This window comes from Grus americana, chromosome 6, assembly GCF_028858705.1.
Source record: "Grus americana isolate bGruAme1 chromosome 6, bGruAme1.mat, whole genome shotgun sequence".
NCBI classification, from domain to species: domain Eukaryota; kingdom Metazoa; phylum Chordata; class Aves; order Gruiformes; family Gruidae; genus Grus; species Grus americana.
In genome coordinates, this window is record NC_072857.1 from 16,669,454 (window position 1) to 16,694,685 (window position 25,232).

Genomic DNA, 25,232 nt, shown 5'->3' on the forward strand with positions numbered 1-25,232 from the left:
CAGAGTACTAGATCACACCACTCTTTCACGGCAAGTTGTGCTTCTGACCTCATAAACTTTTAGCGTTTAGCCAAATTAAAGGAATTTGTCATCTCCATATTAACTGAGTGGAGGGCAGGGAGGGAAACAACGTTATCTGATAGCTGTCCCTTTGTCTGTGTGTGCTTCCCCCTTCCCAAAACCACCACAGTTACCCATCTCTTGGAACGAGGACAGCTTCCAGGACAGGTATGGGGGCAAGAGGCTGCTGTGTTTGCTTGCTTTGGCCAGGTTTCTCTCTACTGTGGATCAGAAGCAGTTCTTCCAGAGACTGTTCATTGCAACACCTTCATTCTGGGGGTAGCTGCTTTTAGAGATGATCGCAATTGCCCCTTCCCTCTCCCTCCTCCCACCAACATCCCTTCCCTCCCCTCTGCCAAAAGCACTCTTTGGTAGATAGTAAGATTGGTCAGATAAAGGTACAGTGGCCTCAGAAACCATGCTGTTTCACATGGGTCCTCAGTAAGTCAGCCTTCTTGGCCAGTGTTTCACCTCCCACATTCTCTGCCAGACAAGTACCTGTTCTGTTGCGTTCTGATATTCAAAGGGACACTGTCAAGTAATTGAGGTGAAAAATACGACCTGCCTTAAGATGCTAACCTCCATCTTCAACGTTGCAGAATGGCTGGTGTGTTCAAACCCGGAGGCTGAAATTTGACAGCTTCCCCAGTCCAGAAACACCTGGCCCAGGATGGCCTAGCTGCCGGAGGAGCTGGTGGCTTGCGTTTGCCCTGGCTCCAGTAAAAGCTGCGAGAGGTGCTGGTACGATGATGGAGGGCAGTCAGACCCAGCCATTGTGCAATGTTGCTCAACACTTCTACAAAACAGATACAGTTTGGCTGAAGTCCTTATCTTAATTTTGGGGGGAGATCGGTTCAAGTTTTATCACTATGGGCTCATTGTTTTGGGATTGCTGAGCTGTTGCTCCTCAATTAGCTAATCTTTGTATTTTTAGGGTTCCTGCTCTTACACTTCCTTTGTGGCAGTTGCACTGGCAAAACAGCTCAACCCCATAGAGCTGGGACATACCCTCCATAGAGCGAGGACAGTCAGCAGGAAATCAGTAACATGGATTTTCTCCTGTCGCAGAAGAAAGGTGAGAAGGATGGGGTTGGTGAAAGGAATGGGGTGGGTGGAGAGAACGGTACATGCCCAAATGGAAAAGGACAAAATCGGTAGGGAAAGAAATTTTATTTTCAAGCTTGTAAGAGAATATTACAAACAATGGAGAGTAAAAAAAGCCCAAACCCTAAAAACTATTTAAAAAGTACTTGACAGTGTCCCTTTAATATCCACAAATGATTCAGCCATTGTGCATTGAAAGAGAATGTTCCTGAAGAGCAACCGGTACCTTCGAGGATATATCCCAGAGAAGGAGACTTATTAGAAGTGTTACATATTTGATCAGCAACTGTGCTCCCTCTTCAGACTAACTCTCTCTTGAATGATTGAATGGAATAGACTCTGTAATAAACTAACAGACTGGTTGTGAAAGGCTCAGCCTACAAGACTGAGTGAGACTGTTGCAAATCGAGCAGCAGGGATACAGACACCAAAAAAAAAAAGTACATCTGTAATGCACGAGTGTCTGAATCAGCAAGGTAGCAGAAACCCCTCAAGATGGGTCAGCTTCTTGTGATTGGAGTAGAATGGAAGGAAATTAACCTGGAATGTCTGCATGGAAAATGATGTGTGTGAGTGGCAAGATTTGGATGCTGGATTTAGGGTTATGAAGGTATAAATCACACCAGTACTTGTGCTTGAAACACCCGCGGACCATTTGTACAAAACTTGCCAAAAATGCCTATATGTTGAGTAAAGGTCATGGAACACCCTCCCCCCCTCCCAATTCCACCCTCACAAACCCTTTGTCAGGAACATTTTGAAAAAAACAGGATATTTCTTTTGGAGAAATTTGGGTTTTGTTAGATTTTCTTGGTGGGATGATTCAATCTCTCTTTCTGTAAATCAATACTGAAAAATCCCCAGCCATTTCACTTCAGGTATCCTATGGTAAATCAAACAAAGCTCCAGAGTGACTCATGAAACGAAACGACTCATAGCCCTGGTTAATCACAGTCTGGAAAATAAAAATACTCCAAATATTTCATTCCCTTCCTTGTTTTTATAAATCTCACACTGTGTGCGTGTCTGTTTGTGTGCGCGTGCATGTGTGTACAGGGGGTGTGTACAGAGTGTTACCTATTCCAGGTAATAGGATTTGTAAGACATGCTAAACCGTCTGTTCCTCTGCTTCCCCAGAACTCTGCCTACTCAGTTTGTAGTCTGTATTGCACTTGTTTTGTTGGGTTTTTTTGTGATTTGTGTTGTTGGGATTTTTTTTTTTTTCTTTTTTAAACTGGCTGGAAAACATTAACCTCTTTAGCATGAGTGTGCAGCTCTCCCTCCACCTGCTTTTTTCCTCAGCTGGCTAGGTGCCACCTCTTATATCTTGTGCAGTTACCGAAAAAGAAAAGAGGAGGAGGAAAGAAAAAAGAAAAAAAGAAAAGGAAAGAGAAAGAAAAAGGCACACCATGCTCCTCTGCTTTATGAGTTCTTTGTCTCCTCCGCTTCGTGTTAAGGCCTCCTCAATTCCTCGGCTCAGACCGTCGTGACCCTCATGACGAGCTCTCTGTTACTACTAGACTGACTCCTCTGTTCGTGAGGCCTCAGGTGGCTGAGTATATGCAGGATGGTATAAGCACAGTGGTGGTCAGAGAGGGTGCCTGTGGCATGGCCGGCAGCCCGTGCCCCGCTGTCGGCTGGAGCGGAGTTAGTGGCTGTACCACCAGTGGAGGACGAGTGGGTGGTTTGGGAGGAGGGGCGCTGATTTGTCCTGGTCCCTGTTTTTTGTTCCTCCATGTCCTTTGTTTTGTCATAGTTCAGCACTTTCCACTGCTGATTGACCGCCTGCCACCGTTTAAAAATCCGGTAAACCGAGGGCCCTTCGTGTATTATTAGACCTGGAGGGAAGGGGGAAAGAAATAAACATAAAACAGAAACAAAACTTTAGAAAGAACCATAAACCTACCCCAGCATCCTGCTCCCAGCTAGCTGGTTATCTGAGCTCTCCCTCAGCCAGTGTTTATTCAACGATAAATCATGTATTTTAATCACCGACTGGCAGAGCACCGGTGCTCCTGCTCTGCTGGATCCCTTTTCCCCTGAATTAAAAGGATTACAGCTTTATCTTAGCAATCAATAAACGGATTGTAAATGCAGCAAAGTGAGTTATGCTCTTACAGCAAAACAGTATCTGTTTACCAATAAATGCCCGAGGTTTTTCTATCACTGGACTAGTTTTGCATGCTGCATAGGCATGATTCACCGAGCTAACGGCATGTTTGGAGGGGGTGTAGCTGGATCTGACGTGCTGGTGACGTCTGCTGCACCAGCATCATGTGCGTGCACAGCCCAAGTCTCTCCCCACACAAACAGCAGCAGAGCAGACACGCACATGGAGGCCAGAGGTGGCAGTCGAGCAAAAAAAGGGTCTGTCTATACCTGTAAATGGTTTGTCATCCTGGGCAAAGTTTTGCTCATCTGCAGAGCAGGTACCTCATCGTACGTCATTGCTCCCTTCCAAGGGGGAAAACAACACGCTTGAAAGAAAGGGCAGATGAGCTTACACTGTGTGTGCGCTGAGTATGCACGTAATGCATATGTCCTGCTACCCATCTGTGTGTACCAGAGCTGATGTCCAGTGGATGGCACTGGGCTGTAGGACACCTGACTTGTAATGGTCTCCACATTTGAAAGAGAGTGAGCAGCTCAGGCCTTGCCACCTAGCAGTTAACTCACCTCCCAGCATGCTCTGTCATCCTCCCCACCCTTGCAAGAGGATTGAAGATTAAATAATGTTAGAAGTTGTTTAGACAATGACAGCACTTGAGTACTAAGCTCTGTTATTGTTCAAGCTGCCAGGCTTTGGCTGGACCCTTTGAAAGCACTAGGACCAGCAGTGACTGCAACACTGTGCTGTTCTTCCCCACTGAGGCTGGAGGAAGCTGCAACATTTCATGTAGACTGACAGCTGACACACTATAATATAATTAACAAGTTTTGCTAGCGAGTGGGATTTATGCAGAATGAGGGGGGGTCTGAGTCTCGTTTTGCAGCAATCTGTCTGTTAGGAAAGTGCCTTTGTGTCCCATGTAACTGAAGCCAGACGAGCAGGCAGGACTGGGTGAGTTAGCACATGGATAGCTTCATTGTTCTTAATAACAATGGCTTCACCATTCTTGGTCAGAATCAAGATTACCAGAAACATTTCTAGGAAGAGCAGCTCTTTTGTCTGCCTGTTGCAAGCGTATAAATAGAAGAGCAAAGAACAAAAGACCCACAAGAAATAAAAAGGAAAATCATGCCTAAACGAGGGAGGTTGCCTCAACCAGCAATGTGAAGAGATGACTTTTTGGTCACCACAGAACAAAGTGGTTTACAGCTATCTCTGATGAATCAAATACTGCGGCTTTACCCTCCACCCACCTTTTCCAGACCGTTCTAGTTTCTGATGGCAGATAATTACTGGAGAAAACCTGTGCTATATCAAACCCAAAATATCTGAAGGTCATGCTACCCATAGGACTGACCTCCCTGTTACTCACCAGTGGGATGCAGCTACCTGGTTTCTTAGGGTCTGCATCTGATTTTACAGAGTTTAAACTGTAGCTTTAGTACAGGTTGAGTTTCTAGCCTCTCTGGTTTGAAGCATAACTAGAAGCCCTGCTGACTTGATCACAGATTAGCTTCAGGGGGACTCTCACATTCATTGTAATGGGGTGCTGAGCCTGCTTACTGGCTGTAGAAGTAGAAGAAACATTGGATAGTTTAAGTATGCAGATCTGGCTGTTTGGGACGGGGAATGGCATTGGGCACTACAGTACAAGAGAGATCTTCCCTCTGGTTCCAATAGACCACTGAGATTGCACAGCTGTAATCCTGTAGTGATGCTGACTTTTCATAACTAAACACCATGATGTCATAATAGAAAAATGTGGGTTTTCCTCCCTACTTTGAAACAGAGTTGAGAATTCTGACACCTTCTGATCAAAGCATCAACCATACAAAGCAGGATTTAGGGAAAGCCTGCAGATCCAGCCAAGGAGACAGAGCTTTGAAGCAGGCCTGAAGTGGATCAGCCCATGACAAGGGACATTAGACATGTATTTAAATGAGGGTTCTGATCTGTAATGAATGAAATTCCACTCTGATCAATGATAGAGCCAATGTTTCCCTGAGACCACTTTAAGCCCGGGATAAAAGAGCCGAAATTGAATGTTTTCTCCTTGGCTGTAGAACCTTCTCCATAGAATCAAATCCATTCTCCAAAGTATTAAACACTGAGCCAGGATTGTAAATCTGTTCTTAATTACCTTATCACAAATATTTAATGCGCAGCCTGATTCAAGAGGGCTGTTTATAAAATTCTTGTTTGTTTGCCTTCTAATTATAAATGTTTATGATCTTATGCAATTAACTGTGTGATGCTGATGGATGGGTTGCTGAGTCAACTGAGCACCTGTTTTCTTAGATAATTTTGGTTTCCAAATATTTATAAAAGTACAAAATAACTTGTTTTCCTCTGTATTTACTAGGCTCTAAATTACTTATCGATTTCCCAGTGTCAAGCTCAGGAAGCTGTAAAATTAAAAAGGAACCAAGTGGAGGGGTGGGCAAGGAGGCGGAAGTAACAGTGATTCATTTGCAAGAGTAAATGCCAAGAGTAAGCAAGAGTCCATCAGTTTATATCAAGCTGCAGGACACTTAATGCTCCCATCGAAACAAATTTTGTCTGCCTGAGATAAATTAGGATTGGAATTCCTATGTTCAGCTCTGTGCGTCCCCTTTGAGAAACACCCCTCCCTCGAGGATCATTCTTGTTTACAGAGGTGAAACTTTCCAATTAAAGGCCAGACTTAAGTGGGAAATCCTTCAGGAAGAGCTGTGTTTAACTAGAAGTGTCCAGCTGGAAGCAATTATTCCATAAACCAAATCCTGTGTATGTGGGGAAGATAGTAGGTTGATGTGAGCTTCTCTCTTTGTGCGCTTCTCTCTTTTCAATGCAGAAATGTCTATATGAGAATTTCAGATGGATTCCGATCATGGCCTGGTCCTTTTCCACTCCACCCAAATTTATCTCACTCTCTTCTGCTTTACAAAATCTGTTCTTAATGGATCCTCTGAGAAAACTGTACTCTTTGGAAGGAAAATCTCTGTGAGTTTCATGCAAAACATGTTAGTCCAGATTGTTGCCTGTTCCATGAAATCCCTTGTTTGTGATGTTGGTGAAGCAAAACTCCTATGGAACGCGGGCACTGAAGATGTGCCGTTCTCATTCCCATTTTGTCATGTAGAGGCCTGGCTAGACCAGCAGCAGAAGGAATCCCTTGAGCTGAAAATTATTGAATGCTGGGGGAAGTATTTAGGGAAACTATCATATACACTTGTCTTGGTCTTATTGCACTCTTACGTCTGTTTGTGGCCATGGATGGAAACAGGGCAGCTGGATAGATAGATAGAGCCTTGGCCATTCTTATATTCTTAGACATTTCTACTTGCACTGGCTTGTGCCATGAAAAAGATTTCCCAGATGGCTCTGGAGCTGGAGACAGCCCATATTATGTGATGGGGTCATTAACCTGACAGCAAAGTCCACAAAAAAAATTTCTAATGCCTCTGCTTGCATTGCCACATTGATGTGGCTGTGCTGTTCCCAGGACAAGACATAGTATCTCTGAGCTAACATGGTAGGGCTAACCCAGTGCAGTGCTCCAAATTAACACATGCTGAATATAGAACAGTATGTACAGGAAACCACATTGATCTCTTTTCACTGTGTTGACTCTCTCCACAGATTAGCCTTTTTTGCTCTTTCTCTTGTGGCTTTATTATCATTGAGTCCATGCAGAGGGTCAGATCATGGTCAGCCATGTGGAGCTGTGTAGACTCCAGGCAGGAGGGACTAGTGATTATCCTGGGCGCAGGGATTACTTCCCAGAGCTGAGAAGATGCTCTGTGCTTCACAGCACAGGAAACACAACAATACCTTGGCAATAGGTTATACTAAAACTGCACGTTGCTTACGCTTATGCATATCTTATACTTCCTTTCATTTATTACACATGGGAGAGCACCCAGCACCTAACCACTGCTCTTATGCAAAACTATCACAGTAAGTGACTGAGCCCCAAAGAGCGCAGAGCCTGGTTCCACATTGGATTTAAAGCAACAGGTAAGCAACATCAATACAGGTTGGCTAGGCAAGGGTTGTGTCAGTGCAGTTGCATATCCAATCAGTGCATGTCCACAGCGTCTGGGAGAGCAAGCTGACAACCGCTCACTCTGGGGAAAGACTTACCTCTCCCATTTACCCCCCACCCTCACTCTCATTTTCAACCCAGAGCAAGAATAACTCAACTTTCTTTTCCAGAAGATCGAGATGCAGTCTGCAACAGAGCTAGCACTGGTGAAACAAGTTTAATTTCCATGTTCTTCTGATTGCCATGGCTAACCTGGAGCTTCTGGACTCTTAAAATGCAGGAGTTAGAAAGGGGAGCATGACCAAAGGTGAGTTTCATGGCCCAGAGGTAAGGTTCATGTCACTGTAGGATTTCTCTGAGCCTTGCAATACCTGCCCACACTATATCATGATCCACGTGGGCAGTCTCTGTGCAAGGAAATGTTCTTAGTGCTGAGGGTGGACACAGATGGGCTGTGTCCAGGCGGCCCTTTGTCTCTTGGCATTAGTCGGGACAGAGGTACATTGCCATCAGTGGGTCTGTGGCGAGACTTGTTGAGAGAGAGGTTCTCAGCCCAGTGGCTAGAAGGGCTGTTGGAAGAACATGGGCAAAACCCAGATGTAACAAGGGCAACTGCGTTTGTGCCTCCACGTGGGCAAGGGCGGATCAGCTGGTGCACCACCATCCTGTGAGATTAACCCAAGTGGTTGTGAGCCCCCAATTTAAGACAACTTTGGAGCAGCAGTTTCCCAGAAATAACAAGCAGTCACATTCTGCACACTGTCAGCCTCTGCCACCAAGTGATCTTTTCACCAGGACTTTCAGCCTCTAATTAACCTTCCTCTATTCCAACAGTTCCCATGCATTTTCTTGGAAGAGACAGGTAAATCCTTGGGGCAGGAACTGTTTTTCTTGTTTGCCAGTAAAGAAACCACCAAAACAAGGCTTCTGCTGACAGTGAGTGGTACATTACCCCTGCACTGTCACTCACCTTATCTACAGGAGGAAAAATCACAGTCCATTCCAGCCAGTTACTCTGCCCTGCTTCTCATAAAGCCCCTGTCCTGCCACCTGAGCTGTCACCTCCTGCTTCCACCTTCAGAAGCACTTTACCCTTTAGTTTCCTTTCCAAATGCAGTTTCACCTCAGCCAGACAGCTGCCATGCTTTAGCCTCTTTCTGTTGCTGTCATTGCTGGGTGTCAGGGGAAGATTATGGCAGCTGTGATCAAAGCTTAATGTTTGCATCCACCGGAGCAGTGGCTCAGGCCAAGGCAAACCAGTCCTCCTGGGAGATAACACTTTCATTGCCAGGCTTTCCCTCTGTTGACATCATTGCATACACAAACCCTTCCCTCCCTTTCTGTGAATTATTTCAGCATTTGTGGCAATCTCAAATTCCCCCACTTTTGTTTCCAAAGCTCCAGCAGCCCAGCCCTCACTTATCTCTTTGCCTTAATCTCATCCTGTACGCTCCATCCTTAGCTGCCTTTTTATCTTAGCCTAAGAGCAGGAAAGTGGCTGTACTGGTTCAGACAAGGGATCTGTTTATCATAGCATCCTGCCTTCTCCAGCAGTGGCCAAAAGTATAAGGAAAGGTGTGAAAACAAAGCCAGAAGAGTGATGTTTCCCTGATGGGCTCTGCACACTGTAGGGGACGTACCTAGCCACAGATAGGCTCAGCTATGTTCCCCAACCATAGGTTTCTAGTGTGGTACAGTAAAACATACTGACTTTTGCTCTGTGCTCTGCATTTGCTCAAGTTAGGCTGCCCCACCACTTCCCAAATCCTCATAGTCCTTATGAGATCACTCCACTCCAAAAAGTGCTTTAGAAATAATCATGAATCTCTGCCTCACCCCAACTTCACAAGTACCTCACAGTACGTGGGAGATGAGTCACTGAGCTCTGACTAGACCCTTCCAACTGTAATTTCTCTCTCATCCATGATGCAAGATAGTCCTTGGTGGTAAACTGGGAAAAGAGAGCCAGAGGGACCTTTTCCTGCAAATATGGGCTGGGAAAGGGAAACCTAGTATCTGGCATCCCTCAGCATTGCGGCAGGGTCAGTTCCAGCTGAATATGACAAGTTTTTTAAACAACTTAGCATCTTTAAATCCTCCAGTGGCCGAGACTCAAGGCTGCAGATCTGTGCTCTACAGGCGATGGGGAACAGGGTGAACCAGGGAGTGGGGAGAAGTAAAGTCATAATTGAAGGTTATGTTGTGGCACCAGTGGGACTCTGCACTGGGCTGATTTGGGAGGGGAGATGTGAACATTGGAGATTACCAAGTGGGGAATCAGGTAATTCCCTCCCTCTCCTCACTCCTGTTCATCATCTCCAGCACCTCTTCATTTCGTACCCCTTTTTCTGCAAGTGAACTCCCCAGGAGGTTGCAGTCCCCAGAGCAGAGAGGTGCAGAATCAGCACCGTACATCCCACTTTGCCTTCGAAACCCTGATGAAATAAACTGATTTGTCACAGAATCGCTGTCTTCAGCAGTGTAACTGCCTGGTCCAGCTTGTGTTTGAGACTCTGATTTCTCCTACCTAAGGGTAGTGCTTTGCACTTCTCTTTATTTAATTCCATCTTGTTGATTTCTCCAATTTGCCAAGATCATTTCAAATGCTGATCTGATCCTCCAGAGTGTTTGCAGCCTTTCCAAGCCTGGTATCATCTGTGAATTTTATAACAGCACTTCCTGTTTCATTATCTCAGCCATTAACAAAAATATTGAAGAGAGCAGAGTCCAAAACAGTCCTAGTTGAGACGTGTTTCCCTTTTACAGTACACCACTGACAACTACTGAGAAAGCAGTTTTTGATTGGCTGTACACCTGCATTATACTTATTTAATCTAGACCACATTTCTCTGGTTTGTGTAGGAGAACCTTAAGGCAAAGCACCAGAAGCATTGCCCGAGTCACAGCATATCAAACTGACTGCTTCCTCCTTAGCCACTACGACAATTAGCCTCCCAAATTAGATGTGGTTATACTCTCGTGCTCATCAGTTGGTTAGTTAAAAAAAAATTCTAATATCTTTCTATGAATCAGTTAAGCTGATTTGCCCTTTGTTTCCTTGATCCTCAGTTCCTACCTTCTTTAATGATATAGATATTGTATTTAAAGCTAGGTACCCTGCTTGCATTTCCACAGCTGCCTGGCACCTCCTGCATCCTCCCCAAGTTCCTGATGATGAAATGCTCATGGGTCAGAGACTGCTCCTGCAGCTTCCTCTGAAGTTCATTAGGACATGCTGACAAGGACAGAGCTAACTCGTTTGAATATTTTTGAGTCTGTTCTTTTCTGATTCTGCCCTGGGCTCCTTTCTCCTCATTAAAATTATTTTAGTTAAGTTTTGAAGACTGAAACAAAGGCAACATTTAACTCTTTGGCTCTTTTTGTATCGAATATCATTTGAGCTCTTAGACTTGCCTTGTTCTTCTTCTTACTTTACATATGCCTATGGACCCATTTCTTGTTGCCTTTTGTATCTCTGGATGGTCATCCTGGGGTTCAGCTCTCATGGCTCCCCATGCCTGTGTGATTTCTAGAGACTTTTCATTAGTTGCAGGCTCTTCTTTCTGCCTTTTGTGTGATTGCAGCTTCTGATTTTGCAGCCTCGGTGCTCTCTTCCCACGCTTCTGAGCTTTTCCCTGCACAGGCACAGTTTGCTGTTGTGCCTTTAGTATCATCCCCTTTGGCAGCCGCGAGCTGTTCGCGGCTCTTTTATCCTTCAGAATCCCTTCCCAAGAGACACTCCCTGCTCTGGTCCCCTGAGGCTGCTGCCGCTGCTTTTCTGGAGTCCATTATCCTCACATCATACTTTTCTTCAGCTCAGGAACGCTTTCATCACACAGTCACTTTTCATACAAACTACTGCTACATACAGATTTTTCGGGATTCTTTGCTTTCAGATAAAATCAAATAGGAAATATAGACTCCTTCATAACTGTTACCTCTGCTTTCCAAACTATAGATTTTGTCCCCAAAATGTTTCAAGAGCTTAGTGGACAGTCTGTCCTGCATACAGGAGAAGTTCAGGTAATGGATAACCTGGGACCTCTGGTGCTGTCTTTTAGACATTTCTGGTAGTTGCAAGACACTGGACCAGTGAGCAGGATGTTTCCAGTTCACAAGACATCTAGCAAAGGTCTCCTCTGAATAATGCTGGAACTGTACAAGGAGGGTGTGCAAGCTGAGAAATGTCCAGCATTGGATGACATATAGCATAAATTGAAAATGTATTCATAATGATTAGAGTTCAAGTGAATGCTTAGCATATGGAAAAAATAATTAGCTGATTACAATCAGGCATTTTCTTATCAATCATTCTACATGCACACTTTTTAATGTCTAAAGACCTGATTAAACACGTACAAATCTGGGCTGTGTTTTGGCTCGGCAGAACTGGGGCAGCTGCATGGTTGGACCTGCTGAGCACTGTTGACCACTGGATGACGTGCCATCATGGAGCCCGTGGGTCTCGGGAAGGCAAAACACTCTTTCTTCTGCCCATCGCCCTTTAAGTGCATTTGCTGTAATGGGACTGCACTGGCAGCCAGCTTTCACACCGATGTGTATGCCATGCTTGGCTTTCCTCAGGGGCCACGACGCCAGCAAAACTGAAACTGAGCCCCTGAAAGGGCGAGACCTCCATGGCCTGGGCAGAGCCCCCCACCAGTGCATGCAGAAAAGCTGCTCCCAGCTGTCTTGGGGAGGTATTTTATGGAGGTATAGACTCTTCCATTTCGGGTCATTAACAGCACAAACAGGCTGGCCCCTAAGCCTTTAACTGCTGACTAACAGGCAAACCTTGTGCTTATTATGGTTTGTCTCCTCTCATGCAAGCTGGGGTTCAAGGACAGTTCTGCCTCAAAGCTTCCTCAGCCCCAGGTGGGCCAGGACCCCCCACAAAGGCAGCAAGAGCCTTCTCCTTCCATGCCTCCTCCACTCCATCTGGCAAAGCAACAGGAGCAGCAGGTCCCATCTGGGCGGGTGGTTACGCTACGCCCCAAGCTCTCTGCAGCCATTAACACCTGCCCCCAGACTCAGCAAGAGCCCTGCCGGGTGGGAGATGGATCCAGCACACCAGCATCTCTGAGGGTCCCCACAGTTGCTGTTCCACCAGATGAGCGATCATGGCACACCTCACCCACTGCCACGCTGGGGGTGAGTGTGGGGAGCCGGGGAAAGGAGGCAGCTCTTTTATTACTGGTGGGAGTGCTTGGCGAGACAGCCGACAGCACCTCTTGTCCAGGCAGCACTCTGATTTTTCACGATGTTGCTGAGCTATACGGCAAGAGACAATTTCCAGGTCGTGACACTGCAGCACATCATGAGTTCATGTAACACAAGTATGTGGCAGTGATCCCTGTGTGCATAGGGTGCTAGGGGTTCCTCTCGGAAGCAGGAGCAGTCCATCCCACATACACGGCATTTGTAGCTGGGGAAGGAGGACTGCTTTATCCAGTGGAATGAACTGAGAGGACAGGTAGGACTGCTCGTCATTTGGCTTGGGGAGGTGGTGGGAGCTGGGGGCAGTATGTTGCAGGAGCATTTGGAGAACTTTTATGGCTGCCAGGTAGATGCCAGCTTCTCTGTGAGGTGCTACCTTTATCCCAGGGCAGCCATGCTCATTCATGTCCTCTGCCCACCCTCATGTTCCTTTTCACCACATGGGCTGGGCCCTGTGGGGCTGAGCTGGTAAGGTCCCAAATGAGGAAAGACTGGCAAAATTAAGGAGCTGATAGGAGGTGTCCAAGGGACAGGAAATTCCTTTGCATTCCCCACTCCCACATGGTCTGTTTGTCATGGGAAAACAGCATCAGTTGTCTGCAGGATGCCGTCTGTGACAGAGGAGCTGGCCTGACCCCGGGAACTGCACACAGCAACACCATCGCTCTGGAAACAGGTAACAGTATTTTCAGCTCTAAGTATAGGAGTTACCAACCACCACAACTTTCTCCTGCCCTGCCCAGACTAGCACATTTACACCCGACCTCAAAACTGGGACAAGAAAACCCACAACAAAACAAACAAGAAATAACAGCAAAAACAGGTAAAATAAAACCCAGAGAAATCCTCGCTCAGGCAATAGATAAACCATAAACCAAAGCACCCCCGTAAACTCGGCTGGCTGTGGACAGCTACAGCAAAATGGATGTTGGGCCCTTAAGGGCTCTTGTATTCCTGTGGTACTTAATTCACAGTGCACAATAAAGCAGAGGATTAAAGGGCAGTCGCTAGCTATGCAGGCAGCAATAAATGAGACTTCCTGGAAAAAGCAAATAAATAAATAAAGACTCGAGCTCCCCTGGCAGAAGAGCCTTGCTTCTGAGTCATATATCTCCAGCATCATTCCCCACTCGTGAGACTACCCATAACTGTGCCAGTATAGGAGGGATAGGGCTTGGAAGCATTACCCATATACCCCCTTGCTCTCTTAAAGCTTCCCCTCCTTGCTTTGTAGCTAGGATTATATAGACCCTCTTGGTGCCTTTTTTCCCCAAATATAAAATGGAGATTAGAACAACACCCCACATCTTGAAAGGATTTTGTGCACGAGAGGCAAAAGTCACTCGTTGTACGCATGGCAGATACTCTTAGGTCTTTAAAAGAAGGGAGTAGAAAATAATTTCAAACTGGACTGAACAGAGCACTGGCCAAATGCACACCCTGGTCTCTGTGTCTCTGCTTCCAGATGTTCCCTGACAGAAGTCCACGGAGGTGGATACTCACAGGGAGGAGAGAAAAAGCACCATTTCACTACGCTTGCACCACAGCAGTCAGACCTCCAGGTCTGGGTTCTGAACCTTTCCGTCTTATAGCTAATGGTACTTTGAGCAAAGCACTGCCTGCGCAGCCACGCTGCATCCTCAGCCATTCCTGGGACATATTTCTTTAAAGGCAAAGCTGGGTGACAGCATTTTTTTTGTAGGGCTTGAAAATATGGCTTCACACTTGCTTGGAGTGAGACTTGAAAAAGTTATGCTGTCCCTCAGAATGGAAGAATACATACATATTTTCAGACAGGTGAGAATGTTTCATTTGGACTTGATTTTTTTTTTTAATGTATTTCAATTCTGACACTGAACTTAAAATACTCGGCATGAGCAGTCATCTCTAAATGCTAACTCACAATGCTTTGTTCAATAATGATCAAAACATGACATTTGCTTATTGAAGGTAGAACTAGTGCCTCCCTCTCTGCTTTTATTAGCAAATGAAATTCTGTAAGAAAAAAATGGGTACAGCTTCACAGTTTTTCATTTTCTAAGGGATGCGAGTCCTGTCTGAGCCCAGTCCCTCCAGACTGCTCCAGCCACCCAAGCGCTCTTTCACTAACAGGAATAGGGACCTGCTGCTCCCACAATGGCATGCCATGGACCACAGCCTCCCACCTCCAGGAGTAACGTGTCTGCAGGAACGGAGGCTGTAGTAGGAGGAGTGATGGGACAGAAGGCAGTTGGAAAAACACAGCCTGGCACAGAGCTGAGGACTTTTTCCATCTTTACTAGACAGCACAATTTATGCAGCTGGTGCGGGAGGTCCTACCAGCTGTCTGCGAGGGAATCTCCTGCTGTGGTGTAGAAGCTGTGACAGGCAGGTGAGTGCTTCTGCCTCTGTCCACAGATGGGAACTTAACCCAGGGCACTTGATTCCAGCATGGGATTTAGTGACAGAGAAGCATCGTTCTGATTATAACGTATCACCCGCGAAAGCACAAGATGCAGTTCATAAGGCAAAAGGATTTCTTTTCCCCCCTCAGAAAATGTTAATTATGTTGCCCTCATTAATTGCTAAACACATTGATCCACTGGAGCAGAGAGAACCATATGGTTATTCATAACAAAATACATCTCTGGAGTCCTGTTGCAACAGTGGGAAACTGTATGGAGATAGATGTGGCAAAGGAGTGTGGGGTTGAAAGGCCACGTGTGAAAGGCCAGGTGCTGCTCTGACTGTGCTGGAAGCTAAGCTCCTTCCCTGCAAAAAGGGAGGGAGCTCAGACCCAAGTCCAAACCCCGTGGCTCTTTGCTCAGCAGCGACGTGCTCGTTCTGTGGAGAGCTGCCGGAGCTGCACTGGAGTTTAGCAGGCGCATTGAGCCCCTGCTGAAATGCCCGTTAGTGAAAGCAGCACACATGCATGCACGCAGGCTGGCCCACTCTACTCTCTTACTGAATAATCAATGCAGCATTAGATAAAAATAGGTCCCATCTTTCAGGAACGGAGGGGTGGCATGTCTCGGCTTTGCAGAGCATCCGCTGTTCCTGGATAGCGGCCAAGAAGTCAGTTGGCAATTCTCATGCTGCTGGCCCAGGTACAGGACCCTCAATGACTGCTCTCGAGGGACAGTCCCTGCCCAGGTGGATTGAGAGCCCCACAATGCACCTTGTGGGGACTGTTCCGGTCTCCACACTCCCCTTTACGGCTGATAAATCAATTATTTGCTCAGTGATTTTTTGAGCATGCATGTTATGGCTGAATGTATGCAAACCAAGATTTGCAGTGCAAAAAAAGAGAATTGGCTGCCTGACTTTATCCCAACTGCCTGCTCTGATGATGACAGGCCTGGATCTGGTCACTCCAGTTAGCTCCTGGTAGCTCCAGTTTGCAGGCAAACTAGGCAAGAATTACAAGAACAGCATGGCAGTGCACTAAGCGGAAGGGCACAGAAGACTTCTGCACACTCTCATGGGTCTCTTCCAGTTATGTCGAAGCCATACACGTTTGCTGTCTGGGCTGGTCTCAGGTTTCTCCTCCGAAGACATTTGCTGAACTTCTCTGCCTTGTGCTCTGCCTTTAGAGTGTTACTGAGCCAATGCATGGGCTTGGTGCTTCCCCAGAACTACCTCCCTACTGCTGTAGCAATTCTTCCCGCTTTGTACCTTGGGGAACTACACAGACCTGAATAAAAACATCTGCTTTCCTTTTGAGAATCAGATCAATACAGATGAAGACCCTGAAGACACTTAATTTCTCAGTTTCTCTTTATTTGATTGGGACTTTGACTCCTAAATCCTTTGAATGCTGAGGGCCCAAGTGACCTGGCTAGAAAACACCCTGAGGCTATCTCAGCCTGGCATTTCCTCGAGGAAGCAAAGCTCATTTAAAATGAAACCACATTAGTCTTGGCAGGAAGCTTGAATTGTGACTGTCTCAAAGAAGCTCCATTAATTACTGTTCCCATTGCACTATGAAAGATCAAATGCTGTGGATCAGTTTTAATTGGCTATTGATTTCTTATGTTATTACCTATGGTTGTGCTGAGATGCCGTCAGACGTACTGGATGCTTTTGATTATTCTTGCTGGCAGCTGGGATTAAAAACAGCGGGCACACACTTCCTGATCTGTAATGGATTGCCATGGTGTGCCAACAAAAATCGTTTGCAGGATGAATGGTCCTGCTTTGCCTGTCTCTTGTGCTATTGAGCTGCAGTGCAGTTACTGTTGTGAAGGCAAATACCCTGAGGGGCTGGCTGCCAAGGAAAGCGAGGGTAAAGCTTCAAAGAACATGAGGATTTAGTGCTTGCGAAAGTGCGCGGCTGTCAGCACCAAGGCAGGGTGAGTCAGAGAGCAAGGACTGGGTGGGCATGGACAAAGCAACAATCCCCACCATGCTTTTGCATCGCTGGGGATAAGCCCCCCCCGTCACGTCAACCACACGGACACCCCTTTGTGAGCCCAAGCAGGACTGCGTGCACAAACGGTAGCAGCGACAGCCCTGCACGCACAGCCTGCTAACGGCCTTCCTGAGACGTGCTTTGCCCTTGGAGCCGAGCTGGTGATGCCTGAGCCTAGGCTGTGACATGCTCTCATTAGCTGGCAGAGTTCCTCCCTGTTTAACAGGAGACAGTTTCCTGTCCTCCTGACCCCAAATGACACCTTAATCTACGAACGCTGACTTTCCCTAATTGCACCTTGACTGAGAGGCAAACCCCTCCTTCTCCCTCCAAGGACTGTCATTTAATTAACAGGCAGGTATCTCTCAGGATTTACAGACCAGCTCTAAGCTGCTGCTCTCCCTACTCAGAGACTCAGGCCTGTGAAGGCTCACTCCATTTATCTCTGCATTTCGATAACTGCATTTCTGCTAATCCCTCTCTATGCCAGCTTTCTGGATTTACCTCTCATGGACCCATGGAGAGACCAGTCAATCAAATGAACAGTCCCCATCTCACTTTTCGTTCACTTCCTGGTCGCTGATCTGAAACGTTTGTGTTGTAGATGGCTTCATGGCAGAGCAATACCTATGCTGGCATCATTACCTGTTTCTAGTTTAATCCAACTCTCATATCTGTCCTACAGACATGACCAGAGATAGCACACATGAAAGAGAGAGAGAGATCAGAATCAAAGATGTTTCGGCTGGCTGGATATCAAGAAGCATTTAGTCTGTTCCTCCTTCACAAACTGGGATCATCTCTCCACAGCCTGTTCTTGACATATGTTTTCTAACAGGTTCTTAAAAAAAAATCCAGTATTGGAGACTCCCACAAATCCCAAGCAATCCTTTCCAGTGCTTCCTGCCCTCCTGTTAGACGTCTGAGTGCAAGGGGGAGAACAATGTTGAAAGATCATCTTGCCCATCTTGCCCAGATGGACGTAGCTTCTGGTACTTCGGGCCATACCATCTGTCCTGCTGGTTGTGAGGAGCAGATTCATTTTACTTTGTTTGTGGTTTTGTTTCCATGGTGGGTGAAGGGGTAGCAAATGGTGTCTGTCCCTTACAACTGTTTTTGTGGAGCATGCTAGGATCTAGCAAAGTCCAAAGAAAACTAATGTATTACGGAATGTGAGTGGCTGAGAGTCAAACCCAAGACCCCTGGATTTTGATGCATGGATCAATAGTCTCTGAGTTAACAGCCGTATTTGGAGAGCTCAGCTTGCAGATGATTTGACCATTTCAGATCAAGTACAGCTCAAAGGAAGATAACAACAACCAAATGATCTGTGATTAGGGAGCTATGTGTGCAAGTGAGCACTCGTGCCCTCACCTTTGACTCCACATTGGAAAGACCAGTGCTGCCATGGGATTGCCCATGCAAATTGCCACAGATAACTCTGTCTTGGAAAATTGCTACCTAAATCCCTCAATGACTTGGTAGACAGGAGATCACACAAAACAGCTGGACAGTTGCTGACTAGGTGCGTATTCCCTATCTGACAATAGTCAGGATGCCTGCAGATTTGGTGTCTTCTCCAGCTTTGAGGCTGAGGACGTGTCTTGCTGAGCACCTCTAGTGACAGGGTGTGTAAACTGGCCTCCTGGATGCATGTCACTAGTTAATCAATGGACATGAGACATCCAAGGACAACCAAAGTGGGAACTCACAGGACCTATAGAGGAGCTCTGCTTCAGCATGTCTGTTTTTTAGTAAATACCTTGTCTTTCTAGCCTCTGCTCCTCTGACAGTGAAAGTAAAACTTAGGGTCAAACTGGGGGAAGGAACAATTGGAATTCATACAATTAGTGTAGGACCTAAAGTATAACATTCTGCTAGCTACAGCTGCCCAGCCTGCTACCAAACAATGCACAGACAATCCGTATGTTACATTAGTTGAAAAAACCAAGCATGGTAGAACGGAGTGCATGTAATGTCCTGCCTTTTCCCTGTCGATGAGCACTTTTTAGCTCCTAAATCTTTCCTATCCACCCACAGGCTGGAAAGCAAAAGGGGGAAAGGACTGCACTGCGGAGGAGGAGACACCAAAATGCACAGCCAGCACCCTGGTATTTCAAGAACTGTTGTCACTGCAATTATCCATGAGAGGTATTATCCTGAACTTGCAGAAGTGGAACTAAAGCCCAGGGAGGAGTAACAAGAGGCTTCAGGCCATGCTGGCAGTCAGGAGCAGAGCTCTGAATCCCCGAAGCCAGCTTTGCCCAGCTGTGATCAAATCCTGTGTGAGGCTGCAAGGTTTGGGAGAAGGATCAAGAGAGGGAGAATAGCTGTTCTACAGCTAGGAAGTCACTGCGAGTCTTCTAGGGACCTGGCATTGCTGCATCCATCACAGTCAAGCAAAGCTATAATGAATGAAGAATTACACCCAATCGTGGAGTTCCCTTTAATCAGCTCCTTCTGGTGGCCTGACCTGGCCTGGCCTCCCCACGGGACAGACCAGCCTTTTGGCTAGCGCTAGTGCAGCCCCCTGAAATCAGCAGGGCTGGAGGGAAGTCACTCAGAGGAGAGACCTGACTGCATCGATAGCCAGGGAGTCACAGCTCCCCGTGAAGACCTCATCTGTCACTTGGTTCATCCTGGGCAGAGAAAGAAGAGGAGGAGGCGGCAGGGAGGAGAGTGAACACCAGATCTCAGCTAGCACTGCTCAGAGCTCCCCTCCCCTCCACTGCAGACCCGGGAGCAGCAGCAGCCGGGATTGCAAAGGGTATTGATGCACAATATAAGCAAGTTTTACACTGGAGCATGGCAGGGGCAGAGGGCTGGCGGCATGCACACATGAGATTCTCTAGGGAAATGTATACAAAGGCTCACATGTTCCTGAATATCATCTCCTGGTCGAGCATGGGTGGGCTGCCTGGCAGCACAGGCAGACATGCTGCACACAGCACAAGTGGAGCCATCTCTGGGTACTCTCTGAGGTGCTGGGCAAGAGAAGCCACATACAGACATGTTAACTCACTGCATCTGTAATGCTTCCCACTTGCTTTTGAGTTTGTGGGAAAGCCAGCGCGCCTGCCCACCAGGACTGCCAGCTGCACAGGAAGGACCGTGAGACGAGGGGCAGCCCCAAGCCACGACTCTGAAATGTTCCTGGGAACAGCATGGCTGCTTGCTCTTCGGCAGGGAAAAATCAAAGCTTCCAGCTCAGGACACTAAGCTTAATGGTGGCATCGGTGGAGATGCAAAGGGGCTGCTTTACCCTCAGAGAAAGTGGAAAAAAGAAATAGAGGCCAGACCTTTAAAAAAATTAATAAGAAAGAAACAAAGAACCTCAAATCTGAATCTGTCTGCCCAGTTCTCCTTCAGTTCATGGCTGGCATGGTTTATTCTCCACCGTGTGGGAGGATTTAGCTCCTATTGACAGATGAGCTAATCAGTTCCCCTCAGCTCTTGAAGCTTTATCAAAGCCAGTTAATCATGTTACTGATGTCCGTCCAGGCCAGGGCTGTCCACTTCTGTCCTCTGCCAACAAGGCGACACAAACAAACACCACACACACATAGGGATATTTTTTTTTCCGCTCGCAATTCCACCAGCAAGAGGATGTCACCAGTGGCAACATGTGGGTGCTGCCCACCTCTTTTTCACCCCCTTTGCCACCCTTTGTTCCTGGAGAGATGTGGTAGCTCCACCAGCATCTCATGAAGGAGCAGGATGATCTCTGCAGGCCAAGCTCACATCTCATTGTCAGCACTGTGGTGGCAACAGTGGGAAGAACTGGCCCGGCTTTCAGCAAGCCCGAGTCCTGTGCTGGAAGGATGCTGAAGCCAAGAGCCATTTGAACCCAGATACCAGGATATGGGGTACAGACCTCTGTCCCAGCCGCTGGGTTTGTTTAACCTCTGTACCCTGATTTCACAAAGTGCTGCTCTGGGATATATCTGTGCTGCTTCTCCTGAGGGCTGAACTGGGGGCTGTGCTCCTTTGCTCGAGTGGCTCTACCCACACAAACACATACCCACCAAGTCAAGAGGACTGCCTTGTCCCACCAAGTTTCTGGGGGGCTCCTTCTGCCTTTATACCAATGATGGAAGGACCCAGACACGAAGAGCTCTCTGGGACCCTCTTTGCTTCCTGGCGGGATCACTTGAACTAAAGTTATCTGGTGGCCTGTGCTTGGGTGGACACTGCTCAGGAGCACGTTTGGGGGTGGCTAGTGTTCACTGGACTGTTTCGGTAACCACCGCTCTTTCAATGGCCTGGCTGGTGAGTGATTCTGCCTGTAGGTATTGTCAGCTACATCCCCCCATCCTGCAGACCTGCACTGGGGCTACAGCTTGAGCTCTCAGGGAGACCCTGCTGGGGCCAGGCTGCCAGAATCTGCTTTGCTGTCTGGGCTTGCTCAGTGTGGGGCAGCTTTGTCCTCAGAGCTGCTCTGTACCAGCAACTTGACAAGGATCCCAGGCTGGGCCATGACCTGCGCTGGTTGGGACTTGCAGCTCCGGGGTGGGCCAAAGAAGGGGCAGCCACCCCTGCCCAGCAGAGACACTGGGCTGGAGAGCCAAGGAGTTGCATGTGGAGAGACTCTGTCATACCCAACCATGGGGCAGTCCCTAAACTAGCTATTCCAGAAAGGAGGGAGTTTCTCAAAAGCCTTACACTCCCCAGCCTCCCTCAGACCTCCCCCGCCTCTTCTTGCTCTGAAGAGAGATTTGTTTCTCTCTGGGGTTGCTGCAGGTCCCTCTGCCAGCCCAGCCAAGGAGACACTCCAGGGCTGCCCAGACAAGCAGAGAGGACTGTAAAAAAGGTGCCATGAAAGCAAAGAGGAGGAAAAGCCGGGGAGGTTCAATCTGAGCCGAGCTGTACCGGCCGGCTCTCCATGCTGTTTCCCACTCATCTCCATGGGTGAGTGACCTTGGCCATGCCGTGAGATACGATCACCCACCTATACAGACAATGTCCATGAAGCCGTACATTCCATAGCAGATCTGGAAGAGCAGGTCCTGGCGCTGCCATTTGGCTGAAGGACTGAAGGTCGACCAGATGAGCCACGAGATACTGGCGATGAGGAAGAGGGAACCCAGGATGGCCGCTGCTATCTGAACCTTCTCAATGACTGTCAGAGAGATGGCCTGCCACTGCAAGGGGAGGCAACGGGGAGAGGAGAGGGGACGAGAGGGAGGGAGGAAGGAAAAAGAGAAGAGATTAGTTACTTGGAGCACATTGCTGGTTTACATCATTGTGGTGGTTTTGGAGATCTCAAAGAGCACCTATGAGCATAAGTACTTTTACCTGGTCCACATCTGAGGTGGAGTATGGCTGTGGTTCAACAGTGCATGGCCTCATGTTTCCTGACAGCATTGCTGCAGAGGCAATGGGGAGGAATCCTGCATCTCACCAGGAAAGCACAGAGACCTGAGGGAGGCAGGACAGACTGGGGGCAAGACACCAAAAATAACATCCCCATGAAAGTAAGGTCTGTGATGACTATCACAGACCAGGACATTCAGCTGGTACCTCAAATAGAGGCCAGGCAGCATCCTTAGCCACAGCATCCTATTACCATGAGAAGAAGTGTCTCAGAGAACCAAGCTTTCCTTTGGAGGCCTCCCATGAGCTGGCTCTGTGCCACTCTGTGAGATCTGACAGGATCACAGCACTAGGTAGGATCTTGCAGCAGCAATGCACATCCCACAAAACTTGTTACAAACAACACAAGTTGCTGTGGTCAGGACACCCTGCCTTTAGGTGATGACACGTTCAGGCTGTGTTCCAAGGTAAACGTCAATGCTTCTTCCTCAGAAGAAGAAAAAAATAGAAATAACTCCCCCAAATCCATTCACTATGTCAAATAGCTTTGTATAAGCTGTGGTATAAATATCGTAAGCCCGGACTCCTCTCTGTCATACAGCATAAAACCTCCCCACTCAGATTTACACTGCTGAGAGAACTGCCCTGTAAAAACCAAGAGCAGAAATTGCTTTCTTTAACAAGACTTGGGGACATGGTCTGTAGCCCCTCCTGCAAATCAGAAATCAAACACGTAAACAGGCTGGGGAGAGACAGTCTCTCCTGGCATCGAAGTATATAGGCCACCTTTAGCTGTGCGATACATGCCCTTGAAATCTCAATGGGACTGGCAGAAGGATAAATAAAGGCGGGCTTCAACCTCCTGCAGGTATAGAGGATTCAGAGGAATTGAAAAGCCTGGATTCAGCCCAAATTCAGTGTCCCTGTGAAGTGGCAGCTCTGTCAAGCCCTCAGCACCCTGCACGTTTGTCAAACATATCCTGGGGCAGCAGGGTCACCTGTCAAGCCTTGTCCCATCCTTTTGCAGAGCAAGAAGGGAGGTCAGTTGCTGGGTCCCTCTTTAATGCCCAGGACAGCTACCAGTGTTTTTTGGGAGCTAGGAAGGACTTTGAACCCTGATTGAAGGGCAAGAAGGATAACAGGTGACCTGTGCTGGTACAGGCATGCCATGGCATTGCTACCAGTCCAATGACCAAGCCCCTGAACTGAATGCACTCCCCTGAAAAGGGCTGCTTTTGGAGAGGAACAGACGAGAGCTTCAGCCTGAGGCTGAGGTCTGCAGGTTGCAACTGGAGGGAGATTGCCTGGTTTGGCTCAGAGGTGAGCTGAAGCGTCTGCCTCTGCCAGCCTTGCTCCTTGGCTTACATCCTGCAAGGGCAGACAGCCCTCAAATCATACGTCAGGGATGTGCAGCATCAGTGAGGTGGGTGGTACCAGCTTATTTCGTAGTTGGCCACAGAATAGATGGCCATAAAGCTGCTGAGCTGAGAGACAGCTTGTTCCCTGCTGAAGCAGGACTGGGCTCAGCTGACCCCAGTCCCCTTCCTGCCATCCGCTCCAGCAGCTGGCCCAGCCAAAGGCAAACACCGAGCACTGGGGACACGCGGTGATCTCTTCAACGGCCCTTTCCCCCTCTGCCGTAGCCCAACCTGCTCCATGCCACCACCAAATCCAGCCACACCAGTGGCCCCTTTGTGCCATGAAGAAGTTGAGGTAGTGAATAGCCCTCTTTTTAGGGTTGGAAACTTACTGGTGCCAGCTGCAACAGGTCAAGGCTAGATGCAGGGGTGCTAGAGTCCACAGGAGATGCACAGCTGTGCAGCTCCTCTCCTGACATTAGATAGAGCAAAGGCCGCTCAGCATCCATTGCCCCCAAATTTGGGTTCTGAGGGTGGGATCAGCAGCTATGCTGTCCTCCCATCAGCTCTTCAGCTTTGTTCCCCACAGCACCATAAGCAGATGCAGGACAAATCTGCAACCAGTGCCATCAGCTCAGAGCTCCAGAACTAGAGGCATGTGACAGGGAGGGGGTTTGGGTACGTGCGTGGGGTTGCACTTTCACCCCTGCAGCTTTCCCCAGACCTCATCTCCCCTTCCACTATCCCTGGCAAACACTGAGGGGATGGGACTGCAGGGAGCATGGCCTGGTGCCGCGCACGAAGGTTTTACTGCAGGTCCCTCACGCTGACCCGTGTGCGCCTGTGCCAGCCAAATCATTCTGCATCATTTCTCTCTCTCGAGGAGGTAATGGACTGGCTCCTCACCATCTGTCTGGCACACTGCAAGGCCTGTGGTGGCAACAGGTCCTTCCAAGGTAGCAATTAAAGACAGAAAAAGAAGAAGGAACTGTTTTCTGCAGCTAGCAGCCACATACAATTAGCACCACTGCTTTGCAGAGACAGGGAGGCTCAGGTGTAGTACTAAATATACTGTCAAAGGCGAAGGGGCTCAGAGCACAGAGAAGTTACACGTGAGTGCAAACTTCAACTCCCGTTCCCTTCGGTTGGGAACAGAGAGGCTGAAACACAGGCAGGGATGCTGCCTGGTGCTGCTCAGCTGGCAGCAGCTGCCGGGAAGTTCACTGTGGTGATAATGAAGAGGCCGGAGTCCATCAGCCCTGCCAGGGGGTAGGACACTCTCCCCCAGCATCTGGCACTAAGCGACAGTGACACACGCAGCAGCAGTCCTGACTCTGTTCAGGAGGTGGCACTGGGGTGTGATTACCCTCTGGCAAGGAGGTAAATGGGTCAGAGCTGAACACTGGGGAAAATAACCAGCTTGCAGAAGAATTTAATATTTTCCAGAAAAGAAAAAAAAAAAGTAATAAATGTATTTCCTCTCTGGCAACCCTGAGAACTGCAATTTAGCATCCCACATCTAGCCTGAGCCACCAATAACCAGAGTCATTATTTTTCATCTTTTAATTCCATTTTGCTACACATCTTAGGGTATGAGGTTTGCACAGAGAGAAGAAAAGGGGTGAGACAGAGGATAGAGCATGTTACCCAGTG

The 25,232-nt window shown here is 47.8% G+C and overlaps 1 protein-coding gene across 1 annotated transcript in view; it reads right to left on the minus strand.

The window, feature by feature from the left end:
- Positions 1-1,215: 1,215 nt before the first annotated feature.
- Positions 1,216-25,232, minus strand: part of MARCHF4 (membrane associated ring-CH-type finger 4) — a 103,743-nt gene continuing 79,726 nt past the window's right edge. Inside the window, exons 3-4 of the mRNA XM_054830799.1 lie at positions 21,857-22,049; positions 1,216-3,002 (exon numbers count right to left, since the gene is read on the minus strand). Of these exons, the coding sequence (XP_054686774.1) occupies positions 2,641-3,002; positions 21,857-22,049 (555 nt within the window). The 3' untranslated portion in view covers positions 1,216-2,640. The remainder of the gene's footprint in view (positions 3,003-21,856; positions 22,050-25,232) is intronic.